This window comes from Macaca fascicularis, chromosome 5, assembly GCF_037993035.2.
Source record: "Macaca fascicularis isolate 582-1 chromosome 5, T2T-MFA8v1.1".
Taxonomy (NCBI): Eukaryota; Metazoa; Chordata; class Mammalia; order Primates; family Cercopithecidae; genus Macaca; species Macaca fascicularis.
In genome coordinates, this window is record NC_088379.1 from 123,609,479 (window position 1) to 123,628,519 (window position 19,041).

Sequence of the window (19,041 nt, forward strand, 5' to 3'; positions counted from 1 at the left end):
ATCCATTGTACATACATTTCATTGCTGAATGTTTTTGTTTCATTCAAGTATTTGAAAATAACACGAAAGTAGACCTAAATTCTAGGCCTGGCTCTGCCAAGAGAGGAGTGGCCTTGAACAGCTCCCTTGCTGGCTCTGGGGCTTGATTTCTTCACCTGAAAAACGAGGATTCCAAGAGACCCTTTTTTATCCTGTTTGTTCAACATTTTAGAAATCACTCTGGAGGACAGAACGAAGACAGATAAGAAAACATCAGTAAATAATACAAAGTTTAACTTGATGATAAGTACTACTGTCTAGATTTTTGGTAGTAGGGATGTTACAGTTTATGCTCGTAGAATGGTTACCTTGTACCAGGCCCTGTTCTACTTTACATATTCATTTTTAGCTTATATAACCTTCACAAAGATTATTTAAGGTAAATATTATTCCTACTTCACAAATGAGGAAATTGAGGCACTGAGAGGTTACCTACCTGCCTAAGATCACATCCTTGGAAAGTGGTGAAGCTGGTATTCAGTTTGAGTCTGGCTCCAGCACACATTCCTTTAACCATTATACTACATTGTCTCTCTGTAGGTTTCAAATATTTGTTCTTGATATGCCTCTTGATGTAATAGAGGCAATCCATATACCACTCCAACAATCTCCACCACTTCCCTTACATACGAAATATTCATTCATTCACCCAGGAGGTATTTACTAAGCATCTACTTTTGTGCCAGGCATAAAGCAGTCCACAGGACAATTAAACGTGGTGCCTTCCCTAGTTAAGTATATATGGTCTAGTTCAGGTGATTTCTTTGTCTTCTTTTGCTACCCCTGTTAGGTTGAGTCTCACTTGTTCCAAAAAGTGCCCAAGGTAACAGAAGAATAATTTACCTGACTCCTTTATTGATGTGTCCATAGAATAGAAAGTAATAGAACCTTCAACCTCCTCAAGACTCCCTATATCGTATTTTTCATTATTTGTCTCTACTCTGTTTGCATCATCTTCTCTCTGCAGATTGGCCGTCTTTCCTTCTCTGGTTCATGTAACCTGCCCTAAAACATAGCCAACACTGATCTGTAACTTTACATCTTATGGTCCAGGCAACCAATGAGAGGCCAGGATAACACTCTCTTGTTCCCATGAGTCTAATGAAGGACAAATAAAAGGTTTGGATTAGATCCTAAAAGCTGCATTGTCAGCACTCATATATGTCATATGTGAGCATGTGTGACAGAATATGTCGGCATGTTTTGATACATGCATTCCGGTCCAATCTTAGAGGGTAAAGGCAGACATTTTCCCCCTTCAGTCATGTAGGGCAGAATAAACAGCAAACAGCAGTGGGGTGGTTTTCTTCTCTTGCATCACTGGATGGCATAACACTGAGGGAGGTGAATAAAATATAGTCTTCCCTTCATAATTTCTAATACAAAGACGGAGGGAGAATGACAATAGAAAGTCATTTTCCATTTAATGTACCAAACAAAGCTAATGCCCTCAAGTTCAGCTTTTCTCCCATCCATCTTTTAAAAATTACAGTTCTAGAGACAGAGTGTATTCTTGGTCATACTCCATGTAAATCAGCTTCTTACTTGCCTACCACAGCAGGGTTTAATTAACATGACACAATTTCACACATTCTTTCCCGAAGAAAAGCTTGCTCTTGTCAATTTTCAATATTATTACTAAATTACTTTTAGCAAATCCATGTATTTGAGGCCTCCCACTGCATTTTTCGACATTATAAAATATAGTTTTATAATTCATTCCTTTTTCAGAAAAGGGAATATTGTTCAAGATCTTTTAAATATCTTTCATTTATGTTAGAACCTGAAGCTCTTTAGTTATTAATACTCATTTTCCAGATGGTAATCTTTTTTCACTTTTCTTGTACTGCCAACTTTAACATGATTCTATTTCATTTAGAAATTGATTTTTACTTTGGGATGATGGTGGGTGTTAGTGGAAGAGAAAAGATAGGTTACATTGACAAGCAGGCACTTCCCCTTGCAGATATTGCAATACTTTGCAAAATGTATGTTTGTATATATTGAGTTCTTTCACTATGTTATGGAATTGTCTGTGATTCCAAAAACTAATTGCTTCCTCTGCCTTTTGTTAATGGCAAATAATTAATGGCTAATATTTGCTTGGTGGAGTCTTTTCAAAAACAGATGCATTGCACAGCAACTGTATTCACGCTGAATTCTGAAAAATCTCAGAATGGAAAAAATAAGTAGTTGAGTAAATTTCGGTGAAAAGCACATCCTGGATATGCCTGATTTATGGCTCTGATCAAGGTGGTGACTGCTATTCGCAATGTTTATATTATCGCCTTGACTGTTTGAGGCCGGTGTGACTGATGAAGGTAGCCGTTCATGCAAGATGGTTTGACTTAAATATTGCCCTAGTTTGTGAGTGCCAGCTGCTATTTGTAAAATTTAGTAGAGGCCTTTTTCACTCATTCAACAAATATTCAATAGGCTGTTCTCACTTCAAGCACTCTATTAGACATTAAAAATATAGAAGTGAACAGGACGAGTACTTACAGATGCTTCTAAGCTACGGAGAAAAATTGCGTAACTAATTATAACAGAAAATCACGTAACTAATTATAACTTTGGAACACACGACAGAGGTAAAGTAGAGAGTGATGTGAGAATGTGTGACAGGGAGGCCTGACGGATCAGGAGGATCAGGGAAGACTTTTGTGAGGCAGGGATATTTATACTTAGAACCATAGGATTTGGAAGATGAAACCAGATGGGGAAGTGGAGAAAAAACTTTCAGACAAAGGTAACAGCATGTAGAAAGACCCTGAGACAGAAAAGAGATTATCTCTTTTGGGAACTGAAAGAGGACCCACTTGCCTGGAACTTAGAAGGGAGAGCATCATGTAACCAGGCCTGAGAGATAAAAGTGGGAAGCATGCCACACAGGGTCTTGTGGGACATGTACAAGAATATGAATTTTAACCAGCAAGTGAAATAAGCGGCCATTGATAGGATCTCAGCTGGAAAGAAGCAACAGAGATCCACTTTGATGCTGCATTGAGAAAATGGTAGAAGGAGCCAAGAACATCTGTGGTGAGATTAGTTGCTGCAAGTAAAAGAAGGTATTAAGGATGCACGTAGGTGATTGTGGGACCATGAGGATGGTTTTAGCAGAAAGATCATACATTCAGTTTTAGATAGGTTAAGTTTGCTTGTGACATGATTCTAGTGGAGCCAAATAGTGGCTGGAATATAATAAGAAAGGGCACAGTCGATGTGAGTTGTTGTTGCTATTATATCAAGTTGATAGTTCAATATAAAATCCTAGAGCTTAGAGGAAGGAGGTCTGAGTTACGAATGAACATTCGGAATTTACTAGAGTATAGATGGTAATGAAAACCAAGAAGTATATGAGCTCATCTAAGGAAAGGGGGAGGGGTGAAAAGAAGCCCAAGGACATGGTGCTGGTTATGCCTCTGATTGAGCCTTTCTTTGTTCTAAGATCCATCTGACTTTAGACCTCTGCACTAAGGGTGGGCTTATATGCTTCCCACAACTCTGCTTAAGCTAAAATGCTCATAGCTGTCCCTTTATGAATGCTTAGTGTATGAAATGTCATTGGTCATCTTCAGGATATTTCCCTCATTTCCTGTGATATTTCTACTATCATCATCATAGCAGATAAATTTCGTTTTTTCGTTGTATGTGCCAAACACTATTATAAGAGTTTGATTTTGTTGTTGCTGTTTTTGAGACAGGATTTTACTCTGTCGCCCAGGCTGGAGTGCAGTGGTATGATAATGGCTCACTGTAGCCTCCACCTCCCAAGCTCAAGCGATCCAACCACTTCAGCCTCCCAAGTAGCTGGGACCACCTGCCACCATATCCAACATATATATGTCCGAAAACATATATATATATAAATATATATGTTTATATATAATATTATATTTTTTGTAGAGATGAGGTTTTGCTGTGTTGCCCAGGCTGGTCTCCACCCCTGAGCTCAAGTGACCTGCCCACCTCAGCCTCCCCTTGTGCTGGGATTATAGGGGTGAGCGACTGCACCCAGCCTCTAAGAGCTTTAACCCTCATTAAAATCCCCTTAGGAGATATCACAGTAGCCCATTTGCTTAGAAGGAAACTGCAGCATCTAAAGATAATAGCTGCCCAAGATGCATTTCCTACTTGTTCCTAGCATGGAAGGATTGCATTGCAGTTATCTTCCCAGGTGTATGGTATCTTTGATGCAGGCTGTTGGAGTTCATATTTCAGTTCTACCTCTACTAGCTATGACATCATGGGCAGGTTACTTCGCTTCTAAAGGGTCCAACACAATTTCAGTACCTATGTAAGTGTTTATTAATATTAGCTGCATTACTATTGTTATTCTGTATATTCCCATCTCATACTATTTCCTTCAGGGTGCCTTATAGGAAATCTTGATGATGTAGTGACATTTATAACTTATCCAACCTTGTAACTTTCTTGAACCTAACTATTTCAGAATGCCTGTCTATGTGATTTGTTGATTTTTAAAAAATTTAGAATAGTTTCTTGATCACTCAGCATAGTCCTCATCATAGGTTGAATATGGAGCAGAATTCAATCACAACTGTCAGTTCTGTACTGCTGATCAAGACAGTTGTGTCCATGGGAACTCTCTCACATGCAGGCTAGTATGCTTGTTCTGTACTTATTCAGAGTACCCTACTGACTATGCAGAAGTCTTCAATTTTCTATGGATTTTTTGATAGCATTTCAAGAATATATTCATCACTATACTGAAATGTTTACATGTTGATCTTGTTGGCTTTTAAAAGTATTTTAATCTCATTTCTTTTTAAAAAATTTGAAGAGTTACTGGGAAAAAAAATGAGCCCTATGCCCTTGGAAATTTCAGTCTAACCAGGAAGACAGACATTAGACAAATAATACTGTTAATATTTCATAAGAGTTATGATAAAGTCTCCAAAGGGAGCCTGGTCTAAATGGGAAGAATAGAGTTGGTCAGCAGAGGCTTTCCTGAGGAATTGGGTTTTTGTAGCACATTCAGATGTGCCTGTAACCTATCAATTCCAAAGATTTTCTTGACTTTTTTTATTTGTCTACATCCAACTATTTTATATAACATTGTGATTTTGTTATCTAATCATGTATAACTTAGTCCATCTATCTATGTGAATCTGAAGTGTGCATCACTGAGTCAAGCCAATTTCCCCTCTTAGTTTTATGTTTCTATTATACTGGCATCTTTATCTTCTAGTCCCCAAGCCTGCTACCACCCCCCAACCATAATTTAACGGTAAGCATGTTCTTTTCTTCTTTCTTCCCAAATATTCCTCATTTCCACTCTCTCTCAAAACCACCTTAGTCTGGACCTATACCACCTCACACATGGATTACAGCAGCAGCCTCTTAGCTGAGACTGTCTTGACTCTGCCTACTTCTTCATTCTGCACAGCGTGGCATGTTCTCTCTCTGTTCATATTACTGCTGTTCATCATTCTGGGTGTCACTACTACACTAATCATCTGTAAACACTATCTTTATCAAATCCGTCTGTTCAAATGCACCCAATGCTCTTTATTTTCAAGTTCATACCCTTGTACTTCACAATCACTTCCAAGGACTTTCATTAATCTGCAGCACTCTTTTAATCAAATATTTTTTCCATTTTCAACCCAAAACATAGTATCCTATATTTTAGTTAATTTCACTCTGAGCTAAGTGCATTGTAACCATTTCATTTCTTCAACCTTGCCAGGGAGTTTTGCCTGGCATGTTGTCCCCATCCTCATATCCAAACCCAGTGCATCATGACATGTCACTTTCAAGCACCATGTATCTTAGAAACTGCCACTGACTTTACTAAGCTTCACTAATCTCTGTGTGTGTGTGTCTGTCTCTCTCTCTCTTCTGAAACCTGTAACAGATAGTCTATACTGCATAAATCACTATTTATTATGTACAACATACTGTTGGCTGCTGTTTCACAAGTCTCATTTCCCTTAATAGAGTCCGTTCTCTAGGGGAAAAAATTATTCCTAATATCCTAATATACTTCTGTGGTGTCCACAGTACTTACTACAGCACTAATTCCAAAGTAGGTTATCACTAATTGTATAATGATAATTATTTTTGGTGGTTGAAGGTTTTATCTACCATAGATATTATGATATTAAATTTATCCCATGTTGGGATGCTATGATTATATTAACTTAACATTGAATGTGATAGTTATCTGTAACTTCAACAGATAAGTTAAAGCATTAGAATAAAGTAAAAGTGTCAAATTAACCCACAGGAGTAAGATGCCATTGGATTCCATTAATTCCGCAAAAAGTCATTGCTCCTGGCACAAGTGGTGCAATGATAGACAAAAGAAAGGTATTATCTCAACCCTCTTCGAGCTTCCAGGCATACAGAGAGGCTGACTTTAAACAAAATTTTAATTATGGCAACAAGTACAAAGGAGATGTTCTTTTCACAAAGACCATGTATACCCACTGGTCTTATCAAGTTTGGAAAGTCAGAGAAGGCACCACAGGGCAATTGTGGCGAGGAGCTTAATTTTCCATATTCATCCATCTGCATGATGCCTCAAAAATGAAGGGCTCAGGTGAAGTCTGTACCTTTGCCTCTGCCTACTGCTCTGGTGCCACCTTCCACAGGAGGAGTGACAGCAACGGTTCAGTCCATCCTGAAGTTTTCAGAGTTAGCAGAAACATGGAAGAGAATGGGAAGTTGCTGTCCTTGGATGAGTTTGTAGTATGAATAGAAAGCTCTAAGAATCTGCACCAGAGACTGAAGTTGGCATGGCAAAGTGAGATGTGCAATTGAAAAAGGTTTGCAGAAAACAGGAGAATTTTAATGTATGCATTTAAATATGTTAGACCAATTCCTCAGGGACATGCACTGGAATTTTCTTTAGCTTCAGAAGGAAACTTGAAGAGTATAATGGAAAAGAAATGTCCTTCAGCATTTTATAATGGCTAACAGAGAAGGTAACTTTGATAGATTCCTAATACCTGTCCTAAACAGTGAGAGCATACACTCCTCACCACTCTGCCTCATCATAGGTAAGAATTGTATAAGTTACATGCCTTTCACTTTTGACAAAGGGAACAAATTATAAAACGCTACTATCTAAAATGGAAAATGTAGCAATACATTTTATATCTAGTCAAAAACACTTCACAGGTAAAATTGAAACACAGAAATGGGAAGATATGAGATTTCGTATTCTGCTGTTACACTCCAGAATATTATAGTCATAAGCATGTACATAACTTTAAAAGTGCAATTACTTATCAAAATGAAATAACATAATTACAATGAAAACTCTGTTGTCCAGGTAAATTTTTATTTGCTTAAATATCATCTGTACCTATACCAGAACCCTTCCCTACAATTCCCCCTCACCTATGATGATTAGCAGTTTACGACTACATTGTGAGAAATGAGACTGCACTGGCCTGCCAGATCAACTCTCTAAGATTGCTCTATGGTATTCTCCATGTTATTAATTCTTGTCCCAGAAAAATCTGTTATGTTATCCCCCTAATCAAGAAAAGTTGTGTGTCTCTAACAGAATACCACAGACTGGGTAATTTATAAACATTAACAATTTATATGGCTCACAGTTCTGGAGATTTGGAAGTCTGAGAGCATGGTGCTGGCATCTGGTGAGGGTCTTCTTACTGTGTCATCTCATGGTAGAAGATTGAAGGGCAGACAGCATGCACAAAGGGGCAAGAGAGCAAGAGCCAGCCAAACTTGCTTTTATGACACCCTTGAGATAAGTAACCCGCTCCCAAGATAATGACATTTATCTATTCATTAGGGAGGACCCCTCATGACCTACTCACCTCTTCTGAGGCCTCACCTCCCAACACTGTTGCATTGGGAATTAAATTTCCAGCACACAAACTTTTCAGGACACATACAAACCATAAGACCTTCCTACAGACTTTCACAACCTCTATACTCTCAAGTCTTATCATAATCTGGGTTACCCATACATAGTCAAATTTATTTTTTAAGTATTTCTCACTCTTTCCTCCCACTCGTTATTCATGATCCTTACCCAATTTTGTGCTCATTCCTGCCTCTGTAACATTCCCTCTATCTCAAATGTCTGTTCAAATTACTCTCATCCTTCAAGGCTCTACCCAAATCCTAATCCACAGTACAGCCTCCCTACCCCCTGGAGCATTCCACAGACTCCCCCACTTGCCATGGACTCTTTCTTCTCTCATCCTGTTATAGTCATTGTCTGTAACCCACAACCCTCACATTATTATCATTCTTGTCACTATCTCTGCTTTATAATTTAGAATGTTTTAAATAAATTCAGTCTGCTGAATATTTATATTTTAAATAGCAGGAGAGCTACCCCATAAATATTCGAATGCATGACATATATACCCTAAATATTTTAAGGAATGAACTCCAATATATAATTTAAAAGATAACACATTTATCTTGTAAATATAATATCCTATAAATATCCTACAATTCTAGTCTAGAACATTATGTTATTCATAAAGATAAACATATTGTTCAAAATATTGTTCATTGTTTATGTCATAGAATTTTGCAACTAGAATGTTAATTGGTGATCATTTATTCTAACTTCATCATTTTACTTGGTACAGGGGCCCAAATGACACAATGAATAAGAAGCAGATGTGCAGTAGACTCTAATCTTATGACAAACACTAAATACAGCATTTTTCACCTTTGCTTATTGTTGTACCAGCTAGCTTTTAGCCTGCCTTATGTAGAGTCACAAGACCTATCTTAATTTTTTTTATACTCCATTATAATTTCTTGTAAAGTTCCAGGACCATAAAACTCTAATAAGCTTTTGCTCTAAGAAACACCCAGGAATTCCACAGGGGGAAGGCAAGATGGTCAACTAGATGCAGCAAAGAAGTGCTACTCCCACAGAGAAAAACCAAGGGTTTGAGTAAACCAACATAATTTGGACAGATCTCAAGAGAGAAAATGTTTAGATGGAGATGCAATGCAGATGCTGAGGCTGAGAAGGGAGAAGGCAGGCACAGGGTACTGGAATGCGTGGGCTAGTCCCTGGCCCTGAACAACCCCTGGGGAATAGGTTCATGATGGGACTGAGGGACTGCCCACCCTCACCATGGGCCTATGGGATGCTGGCTTAGAGGGCCTCGCAACCTCATGGACATTTGATCTGACAAGGGGATCTGATTGCAGAGTAGAGAAAGACAGCTTCATCCGGCATGAAACAGGGGACTTTGTACATGGTGCAGCTCTGGCAGAACATGGTAATAGGCGTCCATAACCCAGGTCTCCCCATTTCCCTCCAGAAACCTCTAGCCGCAGCTGACCACTGGGCCAGAAGAAAGTAGAGCTGACTTCCCTGTGGAATTGGGTCATGTTTGTTCTGCAGGCCTTCCAGCCTGCCAGCCCCTCTCAGGGCCACACCCTAGCAACCCTGCAGGAACATATGCACAGTACAGCCTCTGTTGCCCAGCCCGGGTACCTTGCTCCACCCAATTATATATTCCTGGTGGCTTGGGAGCACTTTGGATTCCTCAGAGCAGCCAGAATCCAATTCCAAGTGCCTGAGGGATGGAGCCCCAAGCCGATTAAAGTGCCTGAGGGCTGCAGCAGCCAGCTCAGTAATGCCAAGCCAAGTTCTGTGGCTGGCACTCAAGTGGGAGAGGAGCTCACACTCTCAAACCACTGAGAGGGGTGAGACGCCCATTCATGGGCTGGAGTGGGAGGGGCCATGCCTCCTCCCCAGGACTGGCCGGGAAAGGTTGTCTCCCATCTACCTGCTGCAACTTCTGGCCAGGGAGTCCTGCAGCCCAGACCACCTAACAAAAGAAATGCAGACACAATGTCAGTGATCAGAGGGGCTCCCCCAAGTTCCAAGAGTTGACATGGTGAGGAAGTCACGTCTCTCCCTGCCCACTGCAGAGCACGGCTGCAAATATGAGAAATACAGAGGAGCCATGCAGCTAGACAAGAGGCTATCTACTGCCTATTACTCTTCAGCATCATCTACTGGATCCCAGCCCAAACTACAATGCCAAAAATATTTTGCTGCTATACACTCCTGTGAAACCAAGAGCAAGAATTCAGCCACAAATAAAGGCCCTGTAGAGAGGCTTGGGCATGTGAAAACATCCAGAAACAAATCCAACTGAAATACTCAAATTACATCATTGTTAAAGAAACACTGGACTTGTTAGATGCAAAAGAATCATGGTAAGAACTCTGGCAATTTGAAAAGTCAGAGTGTCTCCTTTACTCCAAATGAATCCACCAGCTCCCCAGCAGTGGTTCTCAACCAGTCTGAAATGACTGAAATGACAGACATAGAATTTAGAATCTGGATGGCAAGAAGGGTTGAGATTCAGAAGAAAACTGAAACCCAATTCAAGGAATTTATTTATACTATCCAAGAGATGAAATATGAAATATCCATTTTAAGAAAGAATTAAACTGAATTAGTAGACCTGAAAAATTCAGTATAAGAATTTCATAATACAATTAGAAGTATTAACAGCAGATTAGACCAAACTGAGAAAAGAACTTCAGAACTTGAAGACTGGATCTTTGGGCCAACTCAGTCAGACAAAACTAAAGAAAAATAGTTGTTAAAAATGAACAAAACCTCTGAGAAATATGAGTTATGTAAAGACACCAAATTTTTGATTCATTGGCATCCTTGAGAGAGAAGGAGACAGAATAAGCAAGTAGGAAAATATATTTGAGTATATAGTCCGTGAATCTATTTCCCTAATCACACTAGAGAGGTTGAGTTGCAAATTCAAGAAATACAGAGAACCTAGGCTGCATACTACGTGATATGACCATCCTTAAGGCACACAGTCATCAGATTCACCAAGGTCAATGCAAAAGAAAAAATCTTAAAGGCAGCTAGAGAGAAGAATGGTCAAGTCATGTACAGAGGGGACCCCATTAGGCTAGCAGCAGACATTTCAGCAGAAACATTACAGCCAGACAAGATTGGGAGCCTATTTTTAGCATTTTAAAAAACAAAAATTCCAACCAAGAACTTCATATGGCACCAAACTAAGCTTCTTAGGAGAAAGAGATAGAAAATCCTTCTCAGACAAGCAGATGCTGAATGAATTCATTTCAACTAGACCAGCCTTACAAGAGGTTCTTAAGGGAGTGCTGAACATGGAATTGAAAAGAAACACCTGCTACCACAAAAACACACTTAAGTGCATAGCCTGCAGGCACTATAATCCACCTAGACAATCAAGTCTTCATAACAACCAGCTAACAACATGATGACAGGACCAAAATCTCACAGATCAATACTAATCCTGAATGTAAATGAGCTAAATGCCACACTTAAAAGACACAGAGTGGCAAGGTAGATAAAAGGACAAGACCCAACCATCTGCTGTCTTCATGTGACCAATTTCACATGTAATGGTACCCACAGGCGCAAAGTAAAAGGATGGAGAAAGATCTACTGTACAAATGGAAAATACACAAAGATCAGGAGTGACTATTCTTATATTAGATAAAACAAACTTCAAACCAATAACAATTTAAAAAGACAAAGAAGGGCAATACATAACGATAAAGAGTATAATCCAACAACAAGACTTAACTATCCTAAATACATATACACCAAACATTGGAGCACCTAGACTCATAAAACGAGTTCTTCTTCACTCACAGCAAAACTTAGACAACTACACAATAATAATGAGAGACGTCAACACCGCACTCACAATATTAGACAGATATTCAAGGCAGAAAACTAATAAACTCTGGACTTAAACTTGTCACCTGACCAACTAGATCTAATAGATATCTACAGAACCACTCCACCCAACAACCACAAAATATACATCTTTCTCATCTGCACATAAAACATATTCTAAGATTGACCACGTGTTTGTTCATGAAGCAAGTCTCAATAAATTTTAAAAAACTGAAATCATACCAACAACATTCACCAACCTCAGTGCAATTTAAAAAATCAATTCAAGAAGATCTCTCAAAACTACACAATTATATGGAAATTAAGCAACTTGCTCCTGAATAACTCCTTGGTGAACATCAAAATTAAGGCAGAAATCAAAAAATTCTTTGAAATTAATGAAGATAGGGACACAACTTACCAATATCTTTGGGATGCAGCTAAGTTAGTGTGAAGAAGAAAGATTATAGCAGTAAATGTCTTCATCAAGAAGTTAGAAAGATCTCAAATTAACAATCTACCTTTGTACCTAAAGGAACTAAAATAAAGGAACAAACATACCCCCACAGCTGGCAGAAAAAAATAAATAACATTAAAGAAGAATTAAATGAAACTGAGATGCCAAAATCCATATAAAAGACCAATGAAACCAAGATTTGGTTCTTAGAAAAAAATAAACAAGACTGATAGTCCATCAGCTAGAATAACAAAGAAAAATAAAGAGAATATCCAAAAAAGAACAATCAAAAATGACAAAGATAACATTACAACTAATCCCACAGAAATAGAAACATCCTTAAAGATACTATGAATATCTCTACTCACATGAATTTGAAAATCTAGAGGAAATGGATAAATTCCTGGAAACACAATCTCCCAAAACTGAATCATGAAGAGATTGAAACTCTGAAAAGACCAATATCAAGCTCTGAAATTGAATCAGTAAAAAAAAAAAAAAAAAAAAAAAAAAAAAAAAAAAAACCTACCCACCGAAAAAAAGCACTGGACCAGATTGATTTACAGCCGAATTGTACCAGACATACTAAAATGAACTGGTACCAATCCTACTGAAATTATTCCCAAAAAAATTGAGGAGAAGGGGCTTCTTCCTCACTCATTCTGTGAAGCAAGCATCAGCCTGATACCAAAAGCTGGCAGAGACACAATGAAGAAAAAAACTCAGGCCAATATATCTGATGAACATAGATTCAGAAATTCTCAACAGAATACTAGCAAACCAAATCCAGCAGCATATCAAAAATTTAATAGGCCACAATCAGGTCCGCTTTATTTCTAGGATGCAAGGCTGTTTCAACATATGCAAATCAATAAATGTCATTTACCACATAAACAGAATTAAAAGCAAAACCATATGATAATCTCAATAGATGCAGAAAAGCTTTCAATAAAATCCAACATACCTTCATGATAAAAACCCTTAACAGTCTAGGCATTAAAAGAACATATCTCAAAATAATAAGAGACGTCTATAACAAACTCACAGTCAGTGTCATACTGAACAGGCAAAAGTTGGAACCACTACTCTTGAGAACTGGAAGGAGATAAGGATGCCCACCCTTACCACTCCTATAGCACTGGAAGTCCTAGCCAGAGCAATCAGACAAGAGAAAGAAATAAAGCATCCAAATAGAAAAAGAAGTCAAACTATTTCTCTTTGCTGATTATATGATTTTATACCTAGAAAATGCTAAAGATTCTGCCAAAAGGTCCTTAGAACTGATAAATGACTTCAGGAAAGTTTCAGGATAAAAAAACAATATACAAAAATCAGTAGTGTCCCTATACATACATCAATAATGCCAAAGCTGAGAGTCCAATGAAGAATACAATCCCATGTACAATAACCACAAAGAAAATGAAATACCTAACAATACAGCTAGTCAAGGAGGTAAAAGATCTCTACAAGGAGAACTAAAAAATTCTGATTAAATAAATCAAAGACAATACAAATAAATGAAAATACATTTCATGCTCATGGATTAGAAGAATCAGTGTCATTAAAATGGACATGATTCTTAAAACAATTTACAGATTCAACACTACTCCTATCATATTACAAATGTTATTTTTAAATAAATAGAAAAAAAACTGTTCTAAAATTCACATGGAACCAAAAAAGAGCCCAAACAGCCAAAGCAATTCTAAGCAAAAAGAACAAAGCCAGAAGCATCACACTACCTGACTTCAAACTATACTACAAAGCTACAGTAACCCAAACAGTGTGGTACTGGTACAAAAGCAGACACATAGACCAATGGAACACAATAGAAAACTCAGAAATAAAGCCACACACCTACAATCACCTGGTCTTTGGCGAGGCCAACAAAAGCAAGCAATAGGTAAAGCACTCACTATTCAGTAAATGGTGCTGGGATAAATGACTAGCCACATGCAGAAGAATGAAACCGGACCCTTACCTTGTACCATATACAAAAATTAACTCAAGGTAATTTGCCTAGTCTGTAATCCTAAGCAAATTAAGTAAGCAAATTAATTCAAATGCAGGACATCAAACTATAAAAATTTTAGAAGCAAATCTAAGAAATACTGTTCATTATATCAGCCTTGGCAAAGAATTTTTGGCTAAGTCCCCAAAAGCAATTGCAACGAAAACAAAAGTTGACTAGTGGGACCTAATTAAACTAAAGAGCTTCTGAACAGCAGAAGAAACTATCAGCAGAGTAAACAGACAACCAACAGAATGGGAGAAAATATTCACAAAGTATGCATCCAACAAAGGTGTAATATCCAGAGTCTACAAGAAACTTAAACAGATCAATAAGAAAGAAACAAACAACCCCCTTTAAAAACAGGCAAAGGACATGAGCAGATGTTTCTTCAAAGAAGCAATCAGGCAAGAGAAAGAAATAAGGCATCTAAATAGAAAAAGAAGTCAAATTATCTCTCTTCACTGATGATATGATTCTATACCTAGAAAATGCTAAATATCCTACCAAAAGAGTCTCTTTATTAAAAGAAGACATACAAGTAGCCAACAAACATGAAAAAATGCTCATCACCACTAATCATCAGAGAAATGCAAATCAACACCACAGTGAGATATCATCTACACCAGTCAGAATGGCAATTAGTAAGAAGTTAAAAGATAACAGATGCTGGTGAGGCTGCATAGAAAAAAGAATGCTTATACACTGTTGGTGGGAATGTAAACAAATTCAGTCACTATGGAAAGAAGTTTGGAGATTTCTGAAAGAACTTGAAACAGAGCTATCACTTGACCACGGATTCTGTTACTGGGTATATGCCCAAAGGAAAATAAATCATTCTACTAAAAAGATGCATACACTTGTAGGTTTATCACAGCACTATTCACAATAGTGAATAAGTGAATAAGGTAAAGAATCAAACTAGATGCCAATCAAGAGTGAATTTGATAAAGAAAATGTGGTACAAATATATCATAGAATACTATGTGGCCATAAAAAAGAATGAAGTCATGTCTTTTGTAGTAACATGGATACAACTGGAGGACATAATCCTAAACAAATTAACTCAGGAACAGACAACTAAATACCACATGTTCTCACTTATAAGTGGGAGCTAAGTACTGAGCACACATGGACATATACACAAGAAAAACAGACACTGTGAGACACTGTGGACTATTAGAGGGAGGAATAAGGAAGGAGGACATACATGGTGGAAAAACTACCTATCGGGTACTGTGCTTACTGCCTGGGTGATGAGATCCATACCCTAAATGTCAGCATCCCGCAGTATCCCCAGGTAGTAAACCTGCATGTGTACCCTCTAAAATAATGGTTGAATTTTTTTAAAAGGAAAAGAATTCCTTAGGTGCCCAGGTAAATCCAAGCATGGCTGTACATTATTTTGGTTTTGACTAGCCAGGAAATATGTGTTTGTTTCCCACTAGTTCAACTACCCGAGAAAAAATATTGTTCAGTTGACAGAGATATATACACAGTTTGCTTAAGCTTCATGCACTCAAAATACTCTTAACAGTAAATCTGTATCAGTGTGCTGTGATACCAGAGGAAGTGTAATCCTAATAAATGTAGATCACCCAAATAAAAAAAGAAGTGCCCATGTTTCTTTTGTATTATTTTTCAAAGTTACTAAATTTTCAAAGGTTACTAAGACTTGAAAGGGATTTCAAATTATTGCATAACAAAGTGTTTCATGAAGTCTCAGTTGTTTTCATTACATTTTTAAAAACATTTCTGGAGTAGTTTTTCACATAATTACAAAACTCCTTCTCAAAAAGTGGAAATAGAATGGTATAGAAAGTGAATCAATAGGTAAATATGCTCTTCTCCAAGAATATATGATTCCCAATGGTCTCACACCAGATTTGCAGAAACCTCGAGAAGTATTTTATTCCTAATATTTATCTTACCACATGACAGTTTTGATTTTTGGAAAATGCAACTGTGAAAATATGTAGTTCTAAAAAAATTAATTGCATTGTGGGGCCACATATACATTTTGAAAGGGCTATTCTAATGACAGCAATTATCGTAAGGTTGTTTCTCTAATGAATGTAAAATGCATATACAATGATAAAATTGACTGTGCCAATGACTTTGCAGAAAAGAAAAAAACATGTTTTAATTGTGGCATAAACATTCAGTATCTGTAATTAAAAACAAACAGCTTGAGTATGTATTACATAATGTATAGCCAGATGGCAAGAAATGGCAGTGTATGGCTTAGGTGACCGCTCTGTGGTCTTTGTTCTATACTATCTATAGAGTTTGATGCAAAGCACAGTGATATCATGAAATTTCCTGTTAGCCCAAAGTCTTTTTTGTACTAGGGATAGAGGGCTCAATGGACCCCTTTTCCTCTTTCTATCAGTCCCATGTCCTCACGCAGATCTGGGAGAAGAAAAGGGAGGGCTTCGAATTTACTATACACCAGTTCATCTGCCAAATACTCTGCCACTTATGCTAGTCAACAAGATAAAAACTTGCTTATTATAATGCTGCAAACTGACTGTTTTATATTCTTTTCTATTTTTCAGGTTGTATTTTCTGTGAGTCCTGATCAAGTGATACAAATGAGCTGCAATGGTGACATAAACTCTTGACTGAGACTGGGAAAGTAGCCGGAACACCATCTTTTCTTTTAATTTTTTATGGTGCTTCTATTGGCATAGTTGGGGAAAGTACCTACAACATGAGTTTTATCATGAAGCTTCACAGACACTTTCAAAGAACAGTCATTCTGCTTGCCACTTTTTGTATGGTGAGCATTATCATTTCTGCTTACTACCTGTACAGTGGCTACAAACAGGAAAATGAACTCTCTGAGACGGCTTCAGAAGTTGACTGTGGTGACCTCCAGCACCTACCATATCGGCTCATGGAAGTGAAAGCAATGAAGCTTTTTGATGCTTCAAGGACAGATCCCACAGTCCTAGTATTTGTAGAGAGCCAGTACTCATCTCTTGGTCAAGACATCATTATGATTCTAGAATCGAGTAGATTCCAGTATCACATTGAAATTGCCCCTGGAAAGGGAGATCTCCCAGCACTTATAGACAAAATGAAAGGCAAATACATTCTCATTATTTATGAGAATATTTTAAAGTATATAAATATGGACTCCTGGAATCGAAGCCTTCTAGATAAATACTGTGTAGAATACGGTGTGGGTGTCATTGGATTCCACAAAACTAGTGAGAAGAGTGTACAGAGCTTTCAGTTAAAAGGTTTCCCTTTTTCCATATATGGAAATCTTGCAGTAAAAGATTGTTGTATTAATCCTCATTCTCCATTGCTTCGTGTGACCAAATCTTCCAAGCTTGAAAAAGGTTCTTTACCTGGAACTGACTGGACAGTTTTTCAGATCAATCATTCAGCCTACCAACCGGTAATATTTGCCAAAGTAAAGACCCCAGAAAACCTTTCTCCTTCCATCTCTAAAGGTGCTTTTTATGCCACTATAATACATGACCTGGGGCTTCATGATGGAATTCAAAGGGTTCTTTTTGGCAACAACTTGAACTTTTGGCTGCACAAGCTCATCTTCATAGATGCCATCTCCTTCTTATCAGGGAAGAGGCTGACATTGTCCTTGGACAGGTACATTCTTGTGGATATTGATGATATATTTGTGGGAAAAGAGGGAACAAGAATGAACACCAATGATGTAAAGGTAAGGCTCTATTTTCTCAAGTTTCAAAGTTCAGTTCATCTCCCAGCAGGGATACAACTATCCCAGTTTGTACTACAACTGGGTTACCCAGGACGTGGGATTTATTGGGAAAGTCTGGGCAATCTAGGATTATCACTCACCCTAAATCAACTAATAAGATTATATACTTCTATCTAAATCAAGAAAAATAAAGATTTTACTAAAAGATTGAGTGTGGTAGGATCCTGAAATGGTTTTCTACATGTATTTACAACTAGAGTAGAAATCATTTTGTTTAATTACTGTCCATAAACTATCTACCTCAAAAAAAAGCTATTACTAATCTCAAACTTAGCACATTTAAATGTGAATTTGTCTTGATGATAATAAATATTTCCACAAATTTCAAGAATTACAGATCTCATAGTAGCAAGTTCAGATACTTTTGGAAGTCAAATATGCAATGCATTTTCTCTTATATTTTTCTGAAACTGAAAATCAGTACTACTAAATATGAAAATCAATGACTGTATAAGCATATTTATTCACATATACACATGAGGATTTAACTCGATTTCAGTGAACACTTCTGACACATATATGAAGCCAATCATGCTGCATTTAAATTGTATTACATTTCCTCTTGTGTAAAACTGTTGCCCTTAAACAGAAAACAATTATTTGAAATAGTTTGTCATTATTATGAGTTGATTGTGTTACATAAACAGCTGATTGTTTGCTATTAAAACATTTTAAAAATTAAAGTTACCTACATTTATCTTAGTTTCCCATTCGAAATATCATAGGATTCTATGTCTGCTATGCTACATATTGATTTCTCATAAAAGTGAGACTTTTGATACATGGTTTTTATTCTACAGCTTTAACCTTTTGGTAGACTATCTAGAACCAAATCAGATAGCAAAAAATATATCTTGAAAACTTTGTTCTTTTCTCTAGTCACTAAGCATCTGGCAAATAATAGTAATGTTCATCACACTAGTTAAGTGAACTAAGAATACCAGAAGGACCATTAAATGTTACTGTAAGAGAGTGTGAAGACTGAAAAGAAAAAAAACTTCCATATTCTTGGCATTATTTTAGTCTCTTCCTTTTAGCTAAATGGAAATTAATTAATAAAGAAGCTGTATTTAAGTTTCCATTAAGTCTTTGTATTT

General features: G+C 37.3%; 2 protein-coding genes across 7 annotated transcripts in view; both read left to right on the forward strand.

The window, feature by feature from the left end:
- The window catches only part of LOC141410263 (uncharacterized), a 43,760-nt gene extending 26,487 nt beyond the window's left edge, over positions 1 to 17,273 (forward strand). The window contains exon 3 of the mRNA XM_074039145.1: positions 16,749 to 17,273. Coding sequence (XP_073895246.1) covers positions 16,749 to 16,814 — 66 coding nt within the window. The 3' untranslated portion in view covers positions 16,815 to 17,273. The remainder of the gene's footprint in view (positions 1 to 16,748) is intronic.
- The window catches only part of NDST3 (N-deacetylase and N-sulfotransferase 3), a 192,729-nt gene continuing 190,575 nt past the window's right edge, over positions 16,888 to 19,041 (forward strand). For all 6 annotated transcript variants that reach the window (XR_012435032.1, XR_012435033.1, XR_012435034.1 and 3 more), the window contains exon 1: positions 16,888 to 17,884. Coding sequence is in view for 2 of the 6 variants with exons in the window: in XM_005555787.5 (XP_005555844.1) it covers positions 16,904 to 17,884 (981 nt within the window). In the remaining 4 variants the exon portion in view is untranslated. The remainder of the gene's footprint in view (positions 17,885 to 19,041) is intronic.